This window comes from Vespula pensylvanica, chromosome 1, assembly GCF_014466175.1.
Source record: "Vespula pensylvanica isolate Volc-1 chromosome 1, ASM1446617v1, whole genome shotgun sequence".
Classification (NCBI taxonomy): domain Eukaryota; kingdom Metazoa; phylum Arthropoda; class Insecta; order Hymenoptera; family Vespidae; genus Vespula; species Vespula pensylvanica.
In genome coordinates, this window is record NC_057685.1 from 4,464,786 (window position 1) to 4,489,684 (window position 24,899).

The window sequence follows — 24,899 nt, forward strand, 5'->3', positions numbered from 1 at the left end:
AAAAAAACAAACAAACAAAAAACAAAATAAAATAAATGATTTCATTAGTTAATAACCGACTCTTTATATGGGATAATCGACGAGAAAGGAGGTTAAAAAAAAAAAAAGAAAAAAGAAAGAAGGTTAATAATATAAAGCGAACTTTTTCATTACTTTTCGAGGAAATCGTCGAATTGCAGGGGAGTGCGTGCACGCGGTGCACGCGGTAGCGAAGTGGATGTTTTCCTGGCTTTAGGAATTCCATATGAATATTTATGGGAAGCCATCTCGACCTGGGCGCGGTGGATGGAATCCTATCCCTCTCTCTTCCTCTCTCTTACATATACTAGATTCTTCTCTCTCTCTTTCTCTCTCTCTCTTTCGCTCTCTCTCTTTCGTTAGTCGGTATCTACCTTCTCTTTCTATCTTTCCATGATACGTCTATCTCTTCCTTTATTCATTATAACGCGTCGTAGTAAATTTTCTTCCATGGAATATCGTTAAATCCCAAGAGGATGTGCGGATGGAAATGTCCGGCACACACGGAAGGATGAAATAAATAAAAAGAAAAAAGAAAGAAAGAAAGAAAAAATAAAAAAAAAAAAAGAATATTGAAAAGATAGAAGAAAAAAGATATCAAACTTGTTTTAAGTTTTTTTTTTCTTTCTTTCTTTCCTTTTTTTTTCGTTTTATCTTTTTCAGTTCTTTTATTATTCGAAGAGAAAGACAGAAAGAGAGGGAGAGAGAGAGAGAGAGAGAGACAAACTGAGATAGAAAAAGTCATCTCCGAAGTTAGAGATCACTTAAATGATTTCTAGAATATCCTCGAGAAATATTTTTTCAATGATTCAACAGATGTCGGAACAAATTGTAATTCTTTTTTTTTCTTGTAACATATGGACGATCGAGAAAATGTTAAAGGAAAGAAATCGTACGATATCGTTTCAAAGGATTTTGCGAACGTATAGGGATTACTATGCGAATGGAAATTCTTGAAGAAACGAGAGAAAGAAATAAATAGATAGATGGATAGGTAGATAGAATAGATAGATAGATAGATAAATAGATAGATACGTGTTCGATCGTATCGAATACACGTAGGAGCCTAAACCTTCGCGAATTTACAATCGAATTCTATGCTATCGGAATCGACCAATTGAATCGAGCTGGCTAAGAGAATTAGGGATGAGTATGGGGGAGGGGATGTCACTTTATTTGACATATAAATCTGTCGAACAAATGTACGAGAGAAAAAGAGAAAGAGAGAGAGAGAGAGAGAGAGAGAGAAAGAGAGAGAGAGAGAGAAACGAGCACAGTTGTATCACAGTGTCATGAAGCGAAATACAATTGCGATGTTACGTTAAAGTAGATATTGGTAGCTCGTAAAGTCAAAGTGGCAATAGTATTTTAGTGTACTACAATGTTTAGGATTGATATAATTGCAGTATATCGTAATGTATCGTGGACGTACAAATGGTAGTTTTTATGAGGTGAGCTTTTGGTCGTTTTAATAATAAATACTAGTAAATCGTAGGGTAATCGTAAAGGATCAAAGTGTTTCGATATTTATCGATATTTCATGCGTTTAACTTTAGTTCCTTAAATCTTTAAATTTTATTTTTATTAAATAATAAAAAAAAAAAAAATTGGTTTATCGAATGGAAAATTGGTCGACTACGGTTTAATCGGGTAGCCCAGAGCCGACATTAAACGATATAATTTACTATTGGGTGAAAAAAAAAAAATAAGGTAGCACATTTTTCTCGACGGATCCTTCTCGTTACGTTACGTTTTCTCTCGATCAAACGAGATCGAAGATTCGATTTGCTCGCGAGTCGTCTAACTCGGTTGATCTTCGTACTCGAAGATTCGTGTGACGAAGAGGACAAAAAAAGAGATCACGTTTTAACCATAAACGGTCACCGATATCACCTCCTGCAAAGTTGCTTCTGGCAACTATGATACCAACTAGTTTTCCTTCGAATTTTTCTTTCGTTTTCGTTTCCCTACGGTGAAACGTTTTACGGTTTCAGTACGCGGAGCATGACGGTAACTTATGCATCAGATCACCGTAGCATCTCATTACCAAGAACGAACTCTTTATTGACCAACACAGTGTTACACTTTCACTGATCGACTAGATCCTTCTTATATACGAAATAATGTAAGTCTCGTGAAAAATGTCCATATCTGTTAGAATTTTCCCCTTTCGATAAAATATTATAATAATGATAGTGCGAACGTATAAACATATTTTATATATATATATTTTTTTCTTTGTTTTCTTCCTTTTTTTTTTTTTTAATATAGCAATTAATTAGCAATTATACAAATTTTTAACCATATATTTTTTTGATATAGCAATGATCATATAATGAAGGATTTTGTATTTACAATAAACAATTTTTAGATATATTTTAATTGTTTTTATAGGAAATTATTTCCTATAGAATTTTTTTCGAAAAAAAAAAGAATACATAAAACAAGCGTTTGTCAGGGAGGAAATTCTTCTTGGAGAAGATATAATACGATTTGCTACGGTGGTCTGTAAATTTTTCTCTTTTCTTTTTTTCTTCTTCTTCTTTTTTTTTTTTAAATAAGTATCAACGGTTCTCGTCTTATTTAAAATTCCTTTTCTCTTCGCGAAGAAGAGTAAAAAGAGAATAGAGAAGTGGAAGACTTGCTATCGACGCGTTATCATCGATCGCTCGGAATACCGTGAAATTTTATATCACCGTCTGCTTTTAAATGCTATAGCTCGTCTCGTTTCTTCTCGTTCGTCTCGTTTCGTCTCGTTTCGTCTCGTCTCTTCTCGGCTTGTCTCGTCGTAACGGTAGCAGCCACGGAGAAAAGGACTCTTTTGAGGGCAAGAGGAACATCCAACCTTAATGGGGAATAATAACGAACGTGGTCGTGAGCGAACTATACCTACTTTACGGGAGATACCAGGGAATATAACAGGGGCGTACATATATATATATATATATATATATATATATATATTATGTATGTATGTATGTATGTATGTATGTATGTATGTATGTATGTATGTATGTATGTATGTATGTATGTATGTATGTATGTATGTATGTATGTATGTATGTATGTATATTATATATATAAAATATATGATATGATATATGTATTGTAATGTAATATTATATTATATATATTTATATATATAATATATCATATGCTTGTAGTAAATGTTAGATCGATTTTTACAACTCGAGTTTTTATTTTTAACGAGATATCTACGATACGAGTGATTTAATCGACGTCATTGATTAATAAGATGCACCTGTGTACTGTTTCAAAAAGAACAAAATTCATCGTTTCTTTTACATTCGTATTCATATGTTTCCTTTCTCTTATATATACATATATATATATATATATATATATATATTTATATATATATACATACATACATACATATATATATTCCCTTGACATCCATATATATATATATATATATATATATATATATATATATATATTTGCATACGTGTGTAGATAGGTATAAAAAGGAAATCTAGACATTTCATTAAAAGCTCGAATAAAATTTTAATTAAACACTCGTTCGAATGCGAACTCTCCCTCCCACCCTCCTTCTCTCTCTCTCTCTCTCTCTCTCTCTCTCTCTCTCTCTCTCTCTCTCTCTTTCTCTTTCTCTTTCTCTTTCTCTTTAGGTACATCGTTTTTATTACTGTATACCTTCTTTTTTCTTTTCTTCTTTTCAGACTGTCTCCCCACTGTCAAAATGAATTTTTCTGGATTATAATATGTCTACCATGTACGAGTGTTTTTTGTCCCGATTACGAACGCACTCGCCTTTCGCATAGAAGCAAAGTTTGTGATCTTAAAAATTCATTTGAAGATGTTGATAAATTTAGATGACCTAATCGTTTCAAAATCACATTGTAACGTATGAAAAATATATATTTATTTTTATTAAAATTATTACAATTACAAAAAAAAAAAAAAAAAAAAAGAGAGAAATAAAAAGAAAAGAAAAAAATCGCGTGTATCTGTAAGATCGATCGAAACTTTCACAAGGTTTAATGTACATTTCACATGATTAGAAGATGATACTTAGATACACACGGGCGCTTTTCAAGCTGGATGAGAATTGATTTTTACGATCGCATTCAGTTTATAGACGAAAGGATAATAGGAACGGTCCGTTATGCGTTCATTCGATTATACGGCCCTGATCTTGCGGGGATCCGCGTTTTAATGGGCAAGCTGTTGTCGATCTGCGCTCTCTCTCTCTCTCTCTCTCTCTCTCTCTCTCTCTCTTTCACTGAGGCGAAAGCGACTTTCTCGTCGGTCTACCGACCGATCTTTTGCTTCTTCGAGTGAAGAGTTCCTTGACGATTTTATACTAGAGAAGTTTTTAACATAACTTCTTTTCTTAGCATATCAAGACGGTCGACATTTCTCTCTCTCTCTCTCTCTCTCTCTCTTTGTCTCTCTCTCTTTTTATTTTCACCACTTCATTTGGCTTGTTTTTCTAATTTAAAAAATTATTATTATTATTATTATTATTATTATTATTATTGTTATTATTATTGTTATTATTATTGTTATTATTATTATTATTATTATTATTAATATTATTATTATCATCAGCATAATTCTTTTTACTTTTTAAAATATTTTTTATTAGAGCAAACTTTCTCTCTTCCTATGATGATTATCTTCGAACGATTATTACGAGATTTCTTAACGAGAACGTTGAGCAAACGTGTAACTTCCGTCATTGTTTGTGCAGGAAGTAGTTATTTGAATTCTTGATTTATAGGTTTCACTTCGTTATTTTTATTAATAATTAGATATAAGGAGCATCCGATGTAGAATACCGTTTTAGAGCTTAGGTTAGCAAGAAATATTGAATTATTGGACGTATTTTGAAAGATGTAGGTAGATTGGTATTAAGTATTGTCAGATCGAAGGACATGAGAAGGAAGATAAATGCTTGCTATATGCTTTTGGTTATGAAGGAGATGGGGGGGGGGGGAACTGGTAACTGAATTACCAATGGACCGTAACACATACACAACTACATACATGCATACATATCTAACATTCCAATTCCTGTTTACGCTTTGCAGAATATCGAATGTTGTGTAAGGATTAATCATGAAGAAAATAGAGGAATTTGTTCTCTCTCTCTCTCTCTCTCCCTCTCTCTCTCTCTCTCTCTCTCTCTCTTTCTTTCTCTCTTTCTCTCTTTCAGCCTCTCTCTCTCTCTTAGTCTCTTTGTAAGAAAATAGTGGAACGCATCAGGAATGAGGATAAAAAAAAAATTAATTGAAGTGTGCCATGGTCGGCAACCTCTACGATTGGTCCCATAAAATTAGACTTAATTAAAGGAATTAATGAGATTTTAAACAGCTTTTGGTAATTATGGTAATTCACAAAGAAACTCTCTTTTTGTTTCCCATTTCATTCTTATTCCTTTTTTTTTTCTCTTTTTTCTTCCTTTTTTGTTCGTCTTCGATCTATCATCTTCTAAGATTTACCTGTAATTTTGAGTACAATTTCTTTTTTTTTAACCGTGTACCGTTATTTTTATTGTTCTTTGTTTTTTCATATCTCCGATTACAAAAATGAAGAATGCAGTGTAACTGGTTTTTTCTCTCATCTTCGATCTGTCATTCTCTAAGATTTACATATAATTTTGAGTACAATTTTTTACGGTGTACCATTTCTTTCATATCTTTGATTGCAAGGATAAAGAGAGCAGTGTAACAGGTTTTTTTAATTTCTTTTATTTTTTTTATTTATTAAGTAGGTCAAAAGCCGATTGAAACTCGATACTTCCTTGTGTATTCATATATATACATACATACGTATATATATATATATATATATATATATATATATATATATATATATATAAGTACGTACGTACGTACGTATGTATGTATATATATAGACACACACACACATTTGTACGTGTACGTGCATATGTATGCAGAGAACGTAGGTATGGTGCGGCAGCGAGACAGGTTGTGCAATTGCAGCTGCAGGGAGAGACATGTACTTACACGTGCAACGTTGATATAGCGAGAAGGTCGTAGGTGGTCCCAGGTGGGTTAGTCGACCAACGGGTTTCCAGTTTGTCGTCCAACGGTTTCGCAGAAGCGAAGATACTCTTCCTGTCGTGAGAGATAAAGTGACGACCATACCGTTTCACATCACAAAATGCTATGATGTTTCCCTTACGAAAACTCGATTATTTTCTAGCTTTATATCAATATTGTTACTTCGTTAACAACCTGGTTTCTCTCTCTCTCTCTATCTATCTATCTATCTATCTATCAATCTATCTATCTATCTATCTATCTATCTATCTATCTATCTATCTATCTATCTATCTATCTATCTATCTACCTACTTATCTATCTATTTATCTATCTATCTATCTCTACCTCGCTCTTCATTTCTCTTGTAGTCTATTGATGGAACGTTGGTAGTACCAACCTTGTTTCTCTTCTCTTTTCTTTTGTGAGTTTTCTCTTTTATGTACTCACTCAACCTTCTTGTTCCACGTAAACTCATCGAAAGCAATTTTAGAAAGTCAAATAACCTGGAAATTAATCCAACGCTATTGTCAAAGTCCACATTATGTTATCTCATAATGCCAGTCTTTTGAGTAGGTCAAGACATAAACCAATAGCAACTTTTTATTCCGCAGAAAGAAATACAATACGATCGTTTACTTACTCTTACTCGGTGGCAAAGATTTTTCTTTTTAAATGAAAATGTCATGATATACTAATCATTTCTTTATTATTATTATTATTATTATTATTTTTCTTTTAAAAGAAATAGATTCATTATCGTGTTTATTTCGTCGTATCGGTATAAGTTCAGTTTCTTAAACAACTTCGACTACTTATCCTGAAAGGATCTCCAAACTACTCTCTGGATGGAACTAAACAATCTTATTCGTTGCACGCGCAGAACTGTGGGATATCAAGGGATGTAGGGAATTACGATTTATCTGCGTCCGCCATTGCATTTTCTACTATGATGAAGTAGTACCGAGAACAACGGCATTGGTTGTAACATTGAAGATAGAGATAGAGATAGAGAGAGAGAGAGCAAGACAGAGAGAGAGAGAGAGAGAGAGAGAGAGAAATAAAGATAGATAGATAGATAGAGAGAGAGAGAGAGAGAGAGAGAGGGAGAGAGAGAGAGAGAGAGAGAAAAGCTTCAAGGGAGTTAGTCCCCAGTATACATTCTTGGTATTTCAGAGGCTTTTGGACAATGTCGTGGTCATGCTATGAAGCAAGAGAAAGATAGATAGAGATAGAGAGGGAGAAAGAGGAGAGAGAGAGAGGACAACGAGCATAGATCCAAAGGATACGTCGTATAGATCGCAGCTGGACCGTACACTGGCCTCACGGCAAATGCAATTAAGGATTACGCGGGCAGCCGTAATCGTCCGAACAATGCCGGACTTTTACTCCCGATATTATCACGTCTCGGTGCTATTGTACCATTGTATTCTAGGTGATACTAAATCGAAATAGCGAAGAGCTGGTAAAGATAAAAAGAAAGAGAGAAGAGAAAGAGAGAGAGAGAGAGAGAGAGAGAGAGAGAGAGAGGACGAAGATAGGGAATAAAAGAGATAGAGAAAGCTAGGAAAGGTGAGAGGAGTTAATGTAAGACAAAGATACATAGGTATATATAGTTAAAGTCTGTACGTGTGTATTTCGTGTATGTGTCTGTGTGTCTGTGTCTGTGTTTGTGTCCGTGTCCGTGTATCTGGGTTTGAAAGAGAAGCAACGGTATCTTTGTCCCTTTCTCCACTATTCGTGGAAGCTGCTTGGCTCCAGGGTACTAAGAGAGGGTTGCGTAATTTCTACGAAGTTAGTCCACCGTTGCCAATCTCCCTGATCTATCCGAATCACGTTTGACCGATTGGCAAACACGATAAAGATTCTATGGTTTGAGCTGCCTTTTCGGAACAATTCCAAGTTTCTTCCTATACCTAGAAACTTGGATATTTATAATCCATCTTGGATTATCGTATCGTTAATAACATTATTTTCGTGTTTCTTCTTGGTTTATATCATTGAAGTATTCGATTTGTCGGATATCGTTGTTGTTAGCTTTAAGAGATTAATTTGTTACAGCCGAGATCAAAGATAATGAGATATGTCGGATATTTTTTTTTTTTTTTTTTTTTATTAGTCAACGCGATAAACGAGCCATCGCGAACGAGATGGGCTAAATCTGCAATGGCGGATATCTCGTAATTTTATTAGATATGTTATATATATATATATTTTTCTCTCTTTATCATCGTCGTTATTATTATTATTGTTGTTATTATTATTATCTGGAAAAGTGAAGCAATTAATAAACTCATTATCAGAATGGAAAACGTCTCGAATCTTTTCTCTTAAAAGATCTTCGAAACGGAAGAGATAAATTTGAAGAAATTGTAATTATTACTTCCATTCGCAATTACGTATCTCACTCCGTTTGTTTTCTCGAAGCGATTCGAAGAGATCTTTCGAAGAACGTGTTTCATCGAAGCGTCTTTCACCGATCGAAATGGAAACGAACGAAAGAAGGAAAGAAAGTATAAGAATGGAAGCAAAAAAAAAAAAAAGAAACAAAAAATAAAAAAAAAAAGAAAAAGAAAAGGAAAGGACAAAGTAGATAAATGGAACTATTTCGTGACGATAAACGAAAAGAGATATCGCCGTTTTGAAGTCGGCGTTTTTCCTTTGATGGTCCTCCGTGATCTAATTAAGGCTAGACTTTAGCTTTTCTCTTCCGACCCCTTCTCAAACGATAATTAGCGAATTTGTCGAGATTCGAGCGTAAAACGTCCAGTATTCGAGGAGCTAAAGCTGAGTGGAAAGAAAGAGAGAGAGAGAGAGAGGGGGGGGAAAGCTTGTTGCTTGCGTGACCGCTTTATGAGTCAGCTCTCTATTCTCTCTATTCTCTCTCTCTCTCTCTTTCTCTCTATTTTACCCTCTTTCACTATCCCCTTTTTCTAACGACGAACACGAGAAAAGAAGGGAGAAGGAAAAAAGAGGAAAAAGAGAGAAAACGTATCCAACCGGAGTTGCGTGTTTTAATATACTTTCCAGTGTTATGTCGTTAACGCTTAATTAGATCGAGTAATACAATTAATTAAACGCGATCGAAAGGGAAACGATGAAATTGTACGTTTCTATCTATCTTTTTTTTTTTTTCCTTTTCAAGAAACTTTATAGGGTTGTTCCCTTCTCTCTTTCTCTCTCTCTTTCTCTCTCAGCTTCGATCGATAAACTGTCCTACCCACGAATCTCTTCAATTTCAATTTGCTCGATTTAACGACCACCTATAATATAATTATTATCAATACGCGAGTCATCGTCGATTCCTCTTCTTCTCCTCTTCCTCTTCCTTCTTCTTCTTCTTCTTCGAAAATACAAGCACTTATTTACTCACTTACTCACTTACATACTTACATACTTACTTACTTACTTACGTGCTTACTTATGAATCTCGTTAATCTATCACGCGATATTAATTACTACGATCGATATATTATCTTCCTTGTCACGAACAATTCCTTTTGCAACGTCACTCTATACGTGTTCTTGTTTTTCTCTTTCTTCTTCTTCAAAGACTGCCAGACCGTTGAACCCTTCGATACAACATACCTTCCGAATGCCTTTTATATTTCTAGCATCGAAAGCGTTGGATGATAGTTTTTCGGCCGAAGTCAGGCTTGACGTTAGTTGCTTGGCTGCAACCGACAAGAGGTAGGGGGGAGGGGGTGAAGGGTGGAGGGTAAGATGGAGAGAGGAGAAAAGAGAGAAGGGAATGTTGGTAAAGACGAAAGAGAATGGACGAAGGGGGGCAAATGGGGTAGGTATGGCTAAGGTTAGATGAAAATCGACGTTGCTGTACACTGTGTTTTCGACGCTAAAACTTCGAAGGTTGCCGATGACTGGGCGATAAAGTCCTGCCAAGAGTTGCCTGCGTAGACTCGAAATTAACGATCGACTTGCTTCTACCTTCACCTTTCCCCTCCCTTCGCACCCAACGAATAGAAAAGACTATTTTACTTTCTTTGACTGCTATCGGTATCTTTCTATCTCTATCTCTAACTCTCTTTCTCTCTAACTCTCTTTCTCTCTTTCCCTTTTTCTCTGTTTGCGTCTTCGACTATCACGTATTGTCGAGGACGAAACGATGCGCAGGGTGATTCGAATTCTCAAGTAGAAGTACCGATAGAGAACTAGGAGAAAAGTTATAGTACAGTTTCCTTCTCTCTCTCTCTCTCTCTCTCTCTCTCTCTCTCTCTCTCTCTCTCTCTTGCTTACTCGTTCTCTCTCTCTTTCTCTCTCTCTTATGGTCTAGCGTTCGTCGAGCTTTTCGTCCTTAAGAAGTCCTCGTGAGATTACGAGACCGAGTCCCGAGGAGCTGGTTCTTACATTTAAGGAGAACTTTCTTCTTCTTGTCTCTTATCTGACTCGTTGCTCGTTCTCCACCCCCTCCACATTCTCCTCCTCTTCCTTCTTCTCCTCTTCCGCTGTCCTCCCTTTTTCCTCCCACCTCCTCTCTCCAAAAAACCCATAAGAACGTTTCACCTCTCTGTTCGTCCTAGCTAGGGTTTTACTATTACCAGATCGTGGTCTAGCTACCAGGGAAAACTTTTTAACTTCGAACGAACTTCTCTCTCTCTCTCTCTTTTATCTTCTCTCTTTCTTTATCCTTTTTTTCATTAGGAATTAATAAAAGCTGAGAGAAGTGTGGTTAGGAAGTGCACAGGTGGAACGTATCACTCTCTTCTGAACTGTTTTACGTTTATCAGAAAAAAGAGAGAGAGAGAGAGAGAGAGAGAGAGAGAGAGAGTGAGACAGGGGAGATGATACTCGTTGAATTCTGTTTTTATTTATTTTTTTTTTTTGTATATTTTCATTTTTAATCTTCTTTTTCTTTTTCTTTTTTTTTCATTTTTTCGTCCTTTCACTTTTTTTTTTAAATCTTTTTATTTCGTTTCATTTTATTTCATTTTATTTCATTTCTTTTTATTTTATTTTTTATTCGAAGCTGCATGGAATCGTCGAAACTTCGCGTCTACTTTAACGACACACCTTGTTATTCGCGGCAATTAACGGAACATCGCGAATAATTCCGAAGTGTTTCGAAGTATCTTACGAATTTTTTGTTAACGAAGTGTACGATATTATTATATCATGTCTAGAATCTGATAGGAATCTTCAAGAGCGTATTGAACTCGATTGAAATATCTATATACTTACGTACACGCTCACACGCACTATTAACATCGAGTTTAACTGTTTTTATCCTTTTTTTTTTCTTTTTTTTTCTCTCTCTCTTCTTTTTTACACATCTTTGTGAACAAGGAAAGACGTCGAGTCACCTCCGAGAGAGAACGCGTGCATCCGGTGTTGCACGGTAATTTTCGATAAAACGAGATTGCAAAACGCGTATCCTATTACGGAGTTCAATTACGGGCGGTGTAGTCTTGTCCCAAAAATTCGACCGGTTTGACTCGTCGTTTCTACCTTGTCTTCTAACGGTATATACTGCTCCTATCGTTCTCTCTCTCTCTCTCTCTTTCATTATAGATCCAGTATGTATACGCGTATCCTTTTCTTCCTTTTGGATTCGTTGCAGGTGCAGTTGCTTCCGCGAGCATATATAGCATTGTTTATTGGTCCTTTTTCTTTATCTCTTATTCTCTTCGATTGCTATTGGAGAATATAGAGTGGAGAATATATATATTATATATATATAATTATAGTTAAATAAAGGACTTTTAACATTTGTAATTTGATGTTTAAATGTTATTTGATACTATATAATGAGAGTATTTCAAGGTATACTTAAAAATGTAATCGTTCATAGTTCGTAACGTATCACTTTCAGATATTACTTTTATTTTTTTCACTTTTCACGTTGATCTTTATGTGTCAGTTACAATTATTTTTTTTTTGTTTGCTTTTTTTTCTTTTCTCTCTCTCTCTCTCTTTTTTTTTTTTTTTTTTTTTTAATATAACGAACGTTCGATCAAATGCAATTCGACAATCTATAGCAATTCTCTATAGTGAAATTTTCGTTTATATAATCGACAAGTCGCGATCCCTTTTCATTGTCCTTTTCACATGCCGGAAATTGCTTACAATTTGTTTTACCATTTGCTCGTCATGCAATCGTCGATTTCATTAACACGTAGAATATATTTTCTTCCAGTTTGCCATACGAGCGGCTTTAAACAAGCCAAGAGAGAAAGACAGTTTTGATGTTCTATTGACGCATTGGGATTTCGCTTTTGAAATTTCGCTTTAATTAGAACTTAAACCGTATCGAAAAGCGATGACGAGTAAAGCTTCAATCCGTGGAATAGTTTGTTTCTGTTTGTCTGTTTTCTTTTTTTTTTTTTTTTTCATTTATATTTATTACAAAAATAAGAACAAATTGATCGATAGGTATCGTTCGTTAGATAACATTGAATATTTTTGCGAAGAAATCTTTTGTAAAAAAAAAGAAAAAAAAATCATTCGAAGATTTAAATTTGTGAGATATAAAACGTATATAGGACGATGGTGGTTTAACGATGCAATTAAGGATCACTTTTAGTGCTTTCCCTTTACCGATCGTTACTAGTTCACCGTCCTCTTTTATCGTTTTCTCTTTTTAATGGTAACGGTTAAGGCGGTAAATTATTGAAGGAGAGGGAGGATGGAAGATTTACTTGAGGAAGAAGATTCTGGTTATCGGTACGATCTTAGTCGATGGGGTCAGGAGGTCATGTCCACGAGACCCACATCTCTCTCTCTCTCTCTCTCTCTCTCTCTCTATATATATATATATATATATATATATATATATATATCTTTCTTTTTTATTTTATTAGTCTATCCATATTCTTCTCTCTTTTTATGGTGTACGAGGTCAACTTATCAGATACATAAATCAACGTTCGATAAAGATTCAGAGTCTGTCGGCTAATAATTTATTAAAGTGTTTAAGAGATCACGAAGATACATGTTCCTTATCAAATCTAATATTTTTCTTCGTCTATAAAATGTGTGTGTGTGTGTGTGTGTGTAATGTATATACATATCTATCGATCTGAACGAAGTCATTTCGTCCCTTTTTTTTCTTTTCCTATAACTTTCATCTTTTATCTCTTTCTCTCCCTTTTTGATACTTTGTAAATGATAAATTTATACCTATTTATTTAATATCTATATATATATATATATATATGTATATATATATATGTATGTATGAGGATGAGTCAGTAATTATTACCATCTTATTATTGGTTATTTTTGGTTTTATGGAAAAAATACTCAGGACAAAGTTACGTTATTTCAGAGTCTAAATAGAAAGAAAATAATGTCTCGACGTCATCGTTATTTTTTTTTGTTTTTTACAAGATTTCAAGGATCGTTTTCTTTTTTTCTTTTTTTTTTTGAAACCCTATGATTTTTTTATTCCGTGAATTGAATCCACGTGTCATTCTGTATAGAAAGGTATTAAAGCGCAATGTCAAAAAACGATCAGTTCGCGAGGTATATCGAAAAAAATGTTTGCTGATTCATGCAACTGTAAGAAGCCATATCTCTATTTTTTCTTTCCTTTTCCTTTTTTTGATTGAAGTAAGAAAAAAAGTATAAGAGGGAAAAAATGGATGGTTCAAGGTGAACTGCTTATTCACGCGATCATTTTTTACACAAATACATGCACGGGTATTATTATTATTATTATTATTATTATTATTATTATTATTATTATTATTATTATTATTATTATTATTATCATCGTTATTAGATATATTTATATTATTTTATATATATATACATATATATATATATATGTTTGCTTATTATTTTTTCATGTATATGTATACTATCGAGTTGTAATAGAAATTGATTATAGAAAAATATTCTCTAACCGTGTAAAATCGGATTAATGAGAAAACTACAGTGAATATATTGAAGTATATATTCATATATTCTTCTTTCTTCGGCGTCGTCTCTTTCACGCTCATCTTGTTTCGACTACATAAATGCATGCGTGGAAAGGAAGGTACGATAAGACGGTGCAAACGACCCGTGGAAAGTTTCCTCTCGCTTCGACAAAGACCGGCCTCTCGACGATGTTTTTCCATCGAGTTTTTACGTGTTACGTACTTATACACCTTCCTATAGAAGCACACGTATTCGATCGTCTAGATATACGGGGTGTTCGATTTTAATCGAATTGATATCCTCGATTATCTCGAAAAAAGTTCCAAAAGTTTTTACGATAAGGACGTGGAAAAATTTCACGATTTTGTTTCGTTTCCTAGTCTCTTTTTTTCACGTTGAAGAAAGAAAAGTGATCGAATTAAAAGTGGATCGTTTAAAAGGATACACCCCGTATACGTCGATATATATAAACTCAGTCACGTTTCTCGGGGATGCTGAAGTTTACGAGTAGAAACGATTTTATCTCGGGAAGAAGAATTTAAAAACTTGAATATCGAGATAAATCGAAGACGTATCGAGTGGCTTCTATTCTTTTCTCGGCCATCTTTATTTCGTTAGCTATTTTTGAGTCGAAGTAGTATTGGAAGATCGACGAAAAAAAATAAAAGGGGGAAGAGAAAAATTATTAAGAGAACAAAAAAAAAAGGAAAAAGAAGAAGAAAAAGATGAGGAGGAGGAGGAGGACGAGGAGTAGGAAGAAAAAAGAAAGAGAAATAGAAACATCGGGATAATGTAGAGGGGAGAAACGCGAGAGATCGAAGAAACGCACGGGGAATTAATTTCGTGCCGATACACTTCGAGGTTTGAGGTTTCGAATCTTTCAAGTTCGAGCGTTGCTTACCGAAGGCAAATACACGAAATTTGAAATTCAGATCGGTCGATGGCGCTCCCAGATATTCCCGGCGATAAATTCGCCGATATCGAGAGAGGAACAAAACGATAGCGGGAGAGAAGAGATAGAGATAGAGTGAGCGAGCGAGAGAGAGAGAGAGAGAGAGAGAGAGAGGTGATATGGAAAGTTAGAATGTATAGGTAGATATATATGTGCGTATGTGAAAGAGAAAGAGACAGACAGATAACGATACATAGAGTCTCCTACATATGTCGAATGCCATTTACACGAGCTCACGTGCGATATGGCTGGTGGTTTGTATAGCCGAGGCAACGCGTACACAAAATTCATGCATCGTATACCGTTAGTCGACATTCATTGGCTTCTTCTTCATCTCCGTTTTCTAACCGTGTTCTCCTTCGTGATCTCTCTCTCTCTCTCTCTCTCTCTCTCTCTTTCCCCCTTTCCCACCCCCTCAGTTTCTCTTCTTCCTTTCTCCATCTTTTTCCTTCACCAGTCGAAGACCAGTCGTCGTGCAATAAGAGAAGTCAGGTTTCTTTTTCTTCTCTTTTTCCTTTCTCTCTTTCTCTCTCTCTTTCTCTCTTTCTCTCTCTGTCTCTCTCTTTCTCTCTGTCTTACACGTTGATTCGCTCGATGGCAACACGTCCATTTTCTTCTTGCATCGTCGGTAGTTAAGTCACTCCAGTCAGTTATGTGGAGTATAACGGAATCCAGCACCCAAGCTAAATTTAACACAAGCGAGAGGGAGTGAGATAGCGATATCGATCGATGCGAAAGACGAAACGTACTTACGTACATATAAGAATTCCTTGTGTCACCGAGGAGACGACATCGTGGATATAGCTTTGTCACCATCAGGAATCAGATGATGCCCTTGTGTCCATAACGGTGGAGAAACATCAGAGATGGATGTTTCTTTCTCTTTTATTTTTAGCTTTCTTTTTTCTTCCTTTCTTTTTCCTTGTTTTTTATTTGGTTTTTCATTCACTTCTTCTTTGTCTGTCTTTCTCTCTCGTTTCCCGTAATAATTTCGTCGCACGTCGTCGTCCTCGCCATTTCTTTTTTTTTTTTTTTTTTTTTTTTTTTTTTTTTTTTTTTGTTTATCTCGAATCTTTCTATCCTCTATACTTGCAATTTCTTCTTTAACGTAATCGCAAATTTTATCTAAACGACAAGCCATCTCTCTCTCTCTCTCTCTCTCTCTCTCTCTCTTTTTTCGTTTTTATCATTTTTCTTTTTTTCACCGAGTGTGTCGAGTTTCGGTACTCGATAATTACTCGTTAACTCGTTGACTAGTTAATTGAGAGTGGATCACTCTCAACGGGTTTCAATCGGGAACAACTTGTTTTGTTGGTTTTCGACTAATATTGTTTTTCTTTTTCCTCCTTTTTTTTTTTTTTTTTTTCAACACCTCTCGTGCAATTTTTTTTCTGTTCTTTCTTTTTCGTTCCTCCATTTTTTTTGTCTTCTTTTTGTTCCGTCTTTTTCGTGTTTGTTTTTATTTTATTACGCAAATACTTAATACATTTTATCAGATATTTCGTTATCTCTGTTGTCGAGATCAAAGAAGAATTTTTCATCTTCGAAAGTTACAGGGATTGTCGTTCCTTTGCAGAAATCCATGAGAACAGAAGCAAACTCGATATCGAGCGCAGGCGTGCTTATGCGTGTGTGTATGTGTGTGTAAGAAAGAAAGAAAGAAAGAAAGAAAGAAAGAAAGAGAGAGGGAGAGAAAAAGAGAAAGAGAGAAGTAATGTTGCGAAATACGCACGACTTTAGCAATCGAGATTGGAACGCGGTATCAAGGAAGAGAGCGACTTAAAGAAAAAAGAAAAAAAAAAGAAAAGAATGAGGACGAGAGGATTGAGGTACCAAGGACGTATAGTCCTTTATATGAAAGAACAGGTTCTCAAAGAAGGATGCTGACAATAACGATGACGATGTCAATGATGGCGGTGGTGGTTGTATGATGGTGATGGTAGTTGGTAGTTGATGGTGGTTGTGGTAGCAGCGTTGGCGGCTTGAAAATCCGCGGTTCGTGCACGTGGCTCAAGTGTTACGAGTGTTGCGTAAAGTTCTTCATCTCTTTCATCGAGATACGTATTGGAGCCCGTTAACATACCAACTACGACCTCGTTGCGAAGCAAGTCTGAAACGTTGGAAGTCGGCGACGACGACGACGACGACGACGACGACGAGGTGGAGGATGTTGGCGAGGCTCTCGATTTTCCGGCGTTCGTTCACCTTTCGACTGCACCTTTCTCTTCCTTCTCTATTTATTTCTTCTCCTTTTCCTTCTTTTTTCATTTCCTTTTTCTTTTATTTCGTCGTTAGGTTGGTAGTTCAATTCTACTTAGCATTGAAATTGAATGTTACGTAATGATCGTAATTTAGGTAATGATAAAATAGTAAAGTGCAAGATTTTTTAATTAATATTACATATAAATAATATATATAAATATATGTATATATTATTTATATAATTAAATTATATAGTATAAAATATTAAAGTAGATTAATTATATGTAAATTAGTATATACATATATATATATATTTATTATTTGTGTATATTACTTATTATAGTATATATATAAATAGTATTAATTAAAATAGAACAGTTATAGCTGATAAATTATATACATGTAATTATATATAGTTATATACATACATATATATATATAATTATTTTACTTATTTTAATATTTCATACTGTATAATATAAAATTAGCTGGAATAATTTCGAAAAGAAGTGAAATCGATTATTAAAATCACTTAAAAAGATTCGGTCCATCTCGTGTTATTAAGTAATGAAAAATATTACTCGAGTTCAAAGATTTGAATGAATTTCAATCGAAAAAAAGTTCTTGTCTCAAGCGTTTTCCCGATAGTCGAAGAGTTTAGTATCGGTATTCGATGATTACGTAGTTCACCTTCGGAATTATTTTCTCGCGAAGGATCTCGTCAGAACCGCGAGGGAATGCATTTCTCTGGGCGGGGCGCGAATTCTCGGAACTTTACACTCGCGACACGCTACTACTCGTAAAATCTCGATGTTGAATCGTACGGAGATTCTAAACGCATCGTAACCAAACAGTCCGTAACGACCGTTCCGCGTGAAAGGATTTCCGCGAGTGGACCTCCGCGTTTAACCGTGACGAAAGCACGCTTTCTTACGCTCACCAATTTTCGGATATTACTTTTTTTCCTTTCATTTCTTTCCGACCTTTTACATTATACCGCGTGTTCAGAAAAGTACATTCTTACGTATTGTTATTAGTTATAATAATATCGATAGAATTTTTTATTTTTAAATTCGTCGACATTTTTAAATGGAAACCATGTATATTTTAATCGTCGAGATTTGAGAATCTAATTAGTTGACAACAAAGATTTGTTTTTTTTTTTTTTTACAAATATTATTCTTTCATGTACATATGTGTGTGTGTGTGTGTGTGTTTATAGATGTAAAGTTTGTCACGAATGTTTCTTCTTTCCTATGTATTTTTATTTTTGATTGTAAATTGTACATTGTCATGGTTGAAACGAACGATTTTCATTGCCAATGGAATTCCTATGTTTTCGTATATTATGTTTCCATTGCAAACTGGTATTTCCGTGCGGTGATATGAACGTCTCCATTCGGAAAATAAAACTTTGTGATTCCTACTCGGATGACATATACCGTCGGCAATCAATAAAAAGATGGAATTTCTTTTTCTAGTGTGTGCGTGATGTGTTAATCTCATTGATGTGTCTCTGCGTGTAAAATATAAATATACTTAAAGTATCACATACTTTTTAGTTTTCAAACACATTTTTATGCAGTAATATATAAATATATAAAATAAATATTTCACAATTTAATCACGTATAAATATACTGGGGTAATTAAAAAGTTTTAATATTTTAATATTTCTTTTATATTCATATATTTTATTATTCCTCAAAGTAAATAAATATTATATATAGTGAAAAGTTTATTATAAATTTTTAGAATTAAATATATATATATATATATATATAAATTTGGAAGATGAAATTGCAGAGTAGGTCGAAGAGGCAGGGTTTACCGAATCGAACCTTGCAACGTTTAGAAGGACTCAAATTGTAGCTATGAACGGTAGAAGCAAACTCGAAGCGAACGATGGCTTCTCTCAGTGCCAAAATCAAATGAAATTTCAGCAATTTCAATTGAGCTTGTTCGCCGTTGTATCCTCATATGTACGTACATAGGGTATATAGCTATCGTGTAAGGATGATAAGCACTGGTATTTCCCATTGGACTTTACCTCCTTAGTAAATTGACAAACTTTGTCAGAGAAAGAGAGAAAATGAGAGAGAGAGAGAGAGAGAGAGAGAGAGAGAGAGAGAGAGAGAGAGAGAGGAGGGAGCACAGACAGGCAGAGAGACCGTTACTTTGAAACGTGGTTCAAGTTCTGAAGAATTTCTTACGACGTACTTCCTCCTTTATCGCCAAGAACGTGAGAATCGTTTTTGGATCAAACGTGATTTCCAGATCTACCGGGCGTTCAAAAAGAATTTTTATCTATCGTTCTTTTCTATCATTTAAAATATTGCCACGTTTCAACTATTTCAGCGTTAACGCGTTCCTTCTCTTTCTTTTGAAAAGTACGATAAGTATATATAATTTATTAATTATAACTATATATAATAAATATTAAGCAATTTAATACAATATGTAGGTTGCTATACAAAATTCGTGAGTTTTTTTCTTTTTATTCTTTTATTTATTTATTTTTTTTTTTTTTAAATAACGAAAGAGAAAAATTGGATCGTTTCATTCTCTCGATTATCGTCTCTATTAATTGCGTATCACAGATTGTGATACTTTTCAGGAAAGAGTCAGGCAATTTTTCTAAAGGAAAACTTTAATTAGGTGTAAACGACGTAGATAATTTTTCTTTATCATTTTTTTTAAATACCAGTCATTCCTTTTCTATCAGCACGTACGATACTTTTGTGTATGTAGTCGTGAACTCAACTATCGGATTTCCAACGCGAATCGATTATTCTTTTTTTCTTTTCTTTCTTTTCTTTACTTTTACTTGCTGCTTTTTTTTTTCTTTTTCTTTTCCTTTCCTTTTCTTTTCTTTTCCATAGTTTAGTAATTATTTTGCATTCGAGTGCTTAGGGGTGTTTCTATTATTACACGGTTGAACCGTTTTCATACACGTTTGGTAAATTCAATTGTCGGTTAAGTTGGTAGTTTCTATATCGTAGAACTTTGTCGATGCGGTTGGGATGTATCGATCCATTCCTAATGATTGAATTAAACTCGGTTTGCGAATGTTATCCATTAACTCGTTTTACTCTTTCCATCGATCTCGAAGGATCGAGTACTTTGTTTCCTTTAAAATGCGATCGCGTGAAAATAATCTTTGAAGAATTTGGAATTGTTAAAAAAAATTCTATAGAAAACGTTTGTTTATTATTTATTTCTTAAATGTAAGATAAATATAATATATATTTTCAAATCGAATTAAAGGAGCGTAACGTGATAAATGATAAGTCATAGTTCTCTTTGAGTATTAATTTCATTCTTTCGCTCGGTTGATTTAAAGCTTGTCAAATATATTACATACATAGGTGTATATCGTACGGTATGCTGTTCAGAAGATAATTCGCGAGGCTCGTTGCTTTAAAGTAATTATGCACACTGTGCCGCGTAACGTGTACTTCAATTTACGTCTCTCTGATCGCTGAAGCAGATTTGCTGTGTATGCTGTAATCGATTCCATGGACGACGACAGAATCTATGGCATTAAATTAAATTTGGTTTATCCTCTAGTTACATGTATATATATATATATATATATATATATATATAAATAGTTACAAATATATAAGTATATATAAGTATATATATATATTATTTATTAGTTATAATAATTATATATATATATTTGTTTATTATTCCAACTTATAATGTTTCTCTCTTCAAAACTGCTGGATCGAACTATTAAAATAATTCGTCATTAATTATTAAAAAAACATAAATTCCGAAGTTTCTGTTTATTTGTACACTGCATGTATTTCCATTGTTTATAATTAAAAAAAAAATAAATAAATAAATAACACACGTTTCTCTTCGAAAAATGTCGGAAGATTATAAGTTAAATCGTGAAAAAAGAAAAAGAAAAAGGAAGGAACTTCTTCCGAGATTATCGAAAATAATCGAATGTAAAAATTGTCGATAATGGTTTAAAAAAAAGAAATCGAACGTCGAAGTGTTTAAAATTAATCGTTAATCGCACAGGTTGTACGATCGACAGCTGTTGAGTGGCATCGATTAATCTGTTATGATTTACGCACTGCGACTACTCGCAATTCCCCATACGGTGTCCTTTGATCGACGACGAAGGAAATTCACAGGCGGCCGATGATAAATGTTTCTGACAATCAGCGTATCCTTCCTTACCGTTGACAGACACGTAGTAGACACGTCTTTCTTATTGCTGAATCGAACTGGAAGAAGGACTGGTAACAGCAGTGTTAGACACAACGCCGGTGTTTTTGGGTGTTAATTGTCTCGTTCTCGTTGCTAAGTGTAAAAGCCTTCTTCAAAGAGAGCTGGAGCGTACACAAAGAGAACAGAAAGAGCAAGAGACAAAGAGCGAATGTGGATTTGCGCATGTATATATACGTACACGTGTGTGTGTGTGTGTGTGTGTGTGTGTGTGTGTGTGTGTGTGTGTGTGAGAGAGAGAGAGAGATATGATAGCGCGCGTAATATTAAAGATGCTCCGCAGGCGACGTTGTCTTGTTATTCAGCCGGCTAAGACAAAACGGCAATGGTGAGAGGTTGAGTGGGTGGGTTGATGGGGTGCGGCTAAGGGTGGCGAGAAGGGATGAGGAACTTGGATCGGAGAGAAAAGAGGTGAGGGGTGAGGGACTGTCGAGTATTAGAAAGACAAGGACGAAGTTAGCATTCTCAAAGCAGGAGAAATGTGCCTGAGGCTGTTTCACCTTGGTGTCTCGGCTTTGCTCGAATTTAACCGAAGACCGAACTCCTCAACCGGTTTCTCTAGGCATCAACATCGTCGTCTTTCGGTTTAGTACTCACGATCTTCTACTCCTCTTCCTCTTCCTCCTCCTTCTCCTTCTTATTTCACTGTAACACGAACGAGAAGAAGGAGTAGGAGGAAGTCGTAGAAGAGCAACCGGCCGCTCGACTTACCTACTGCCCACAACCGACGTAGCTCTTCCACCTCTAAACATTGTTTCCGCTTACTTGACGAGGCGTTTAAGTTTCAGACTGTTTACGACTCGGAACTCGGTGAAACCGTCGATTTTCCGAGGGAAATTACCGGCTCTTGGAAAGCCTCTTGCCTGCTTCCTTCCTTCCTTCCTTCCTTCCTTCCTTCCTTCCTTCCTTCCTTGCTTAGTCGCTTGCTTGCTTGCTTGCTTGCTTGCTTGCTTGCTCACTCGCTCACTCGCTCGCTTGCTCGCAGGCTTGCTTAGTTGCTTGCTTGCTTGCTTGTTTGTTTGAGATACTCACTCGTTCTCTTTCTATTCGTTCTTTCTATTCGTTCTCTCTTTCTTTCTCTTCCTTTCTCTTTCTCTTTTTCTTTTTCTTTCTTTCTATCTCTATCTGTCTCACTCAGTCACTCATTTACTCATTCTAAATTTCTCATTTGCTTCGTTTCAAAGTTCTGTGGATTTCTTAAGTCGACGATGTCTCTTGAATGGTGTCACGGATAATCATCTTTTTTAATCCCTTCGTACACACTAATTCGTTCATGTTCATACAATGTTTTTGCATTCATTTATTTAGGTATTTTATTTAATTGTTATGTCGACGACTGCATATATATATATATATATTTATTTAATAGATTTTATTTCAGAGCTTAATTATTGAATCGTAATATTGAAACGAATCTCTTCGAAAACAAATTATATAGTTATATATTTGAAATATAGGTTTTAATCTGCCGTTTTCCCTAGCCGCCTTCTCTGCTAGCGCGTAGACAAACCAGGAGGTAGGTTCAATTAGGTGGTTCTTCGAAATTCATTTTTCTTTCTTTCTTTCTTTCTTTCTTTCTTTCTTTCTTTCTTTCTTTCTTTACCCTCGAACGAACGTCAGAAATTGTCGGAGCATGAAATTGAAAAAATGTCTTTTCCTTTCTGATTTCAGAACATTCTAGACAAGTTCAATCCAGGAGCAAGGCAGCTGATCAATGCTGGGAAGGCATACCTGAAGGCACTTCACGGTAAGAGAATTAAATCGAGCGTAGTATACAGAAAAGAGAAAGAGGTGAAGGATGAGTAGGATGAGGAGGAGAGTGGGAGGGATAGGGGTAGTAGTAGTAGTAGAAGAAGAAGAAGAAGAAGAAGAAGACAAATGAGGGCTGATGGGTGACGAGTTAAAAAGACAATAAGAAGATCGGTATAGTATAATAGGTAAAAAGAAAAAGAAGATAAGTGGAAGAAGTGGGAGGAATTTTATGTCGTCTCTTGGGTCCTCTTTCGAGGATCGAATTGCTAGTTCGTCAGAATTGCACACGAGAGAGAGAGGGGTGGGAGGGGATACGCGTGTTGTTTTTTATTTTCTACTACTTTCCTATTTCTCGAGTCAGTCTCGAGAGAAAGAAGAAAATCGATGGATGCCTCTTTCCCTCTCGTATTTTCCTTTTTCATTGGATAAACAAACGTGTTTGATATATATATATATATATATATATATATATATATATATATATATATATATATGCATGCATGTATGTACGTACGTACGTAGGTATGTATGTATTTATGTATGTATGTATGTACGTATGTATGTATATATGTACACATATAGATTGTATATGTAGTATAGTTTCGTAGGTAGCTAGGCTAGCTAGATAACTGAGAAGAATGGATAGTTCAACGTATACTAGTTCACTTCGGTTATATAGCTATATATACTACATACGGAGTGATCGGAGTGACTCTTCTCAAGTGACTCTTATGCTCTTTCCACCGTTATTGGTCGGTTTCTCTCGAGCAATTCAATCGAGAAAGCTATCCTTTCTCTATCCTCTAGAGTTATCTTTGTTTCGTTCACAATGTATTATCTTGGAAGGTATCAACCTAACGCCTTCTCTCTCTCTCTCTCTCTCATTCTACTTCTTTCTTTTTTTCTTTCTTTCTTTCTTTCTTTCTCTCTCATCCTAGTTTTTGTGATATAATACTTGATATAAAACGATCACGAATTATGATTCCGGTCTTAATTATATCGATTAAAAATATTTTATCTTATTATTCTACGATGATAATATTGATCGTAGAAATAGAATAAACGTATGATAATGATTAACTATGATATGATATTTGATTAAATTTCTCTATGAAATATTCATTTCGTGATTTTTCGATTCTATACGAAACGAAAATATAATCGAAAGCGAAACGATCTTTAATACAAAACGAATTACGATTTCACGGGTACGATTGAAAAATTGTATTGAATATATTTACATATAATCGGGGAAGAACTTTAATATCTTGACAAATAATACAAAATGAATAAATTGAATAACAAACTTATAATTTAACTTCAATGCGTTTACAGAGAGAAAAAGAAAAAGATAAAGAAAAAGAAAAAGAAAAAAAAAAAAGATTCTGACCTGATCAATCATTTGAATCAACGTCGTCGACGAGTTTTTCTTTTTTCACTTTTCTTTTAAATAAAACAATTTCCCTTACAAAATTTATGGTTTATTACGTACGATAACGATTGGGTAGGGTGTTACGGTATCGTACATAGTTACGAAACATCATGGGAGAAACAATGTAGAGAACGTATAGAAACGGAAAGAGAGAGAGAGAGAGAGAGAGAGAGAGAGAAAGGGAGTGCTAGAATGCAGTCGGCGAATCCGAGCCAGCTGGAAAGCTCCGACGTAAGCGGAGCTTAAATCTGGCTTTGTCACGGTGCAAGCGCACGTAGTATTCCGTGTCCATGGAAGCGAGATACGATTCCACTATGGTGTTTCTTCGTTCGCGCGTTTGTGTGTGCGTACGTGTATGTTGAGAT

General features: G+C 34.9%; 1 protein-coding gene across 6 annotated transcripts in view; it reads left to right on the forward strand.

Moving 5' to 3' along the window:
• LOC122632415 (GATA zinc finger domain-containing protein 14-like) overlaps nucleotides 1-24,899 on the forward strand; it is a 144,977-nt gene that overhangs the window by 23,673 nt on the left and 96,405 nt on the right. For all 6 annotated transcript variants that reach the window (XM_043819203.1, XM_043819169.1, XM_043819186.1 and 3 more), the window contains one exon: nucleotides 23,022-23,097. In XM_043819203.1, the coding sequence (XP_043675138.1) occupies nucleotides 23,022-23,097 (76 nt within the window). The remainder of the gene's footprint in view (nucleotides 1-23,021; nucleotides 23,098-24,899) is intronic.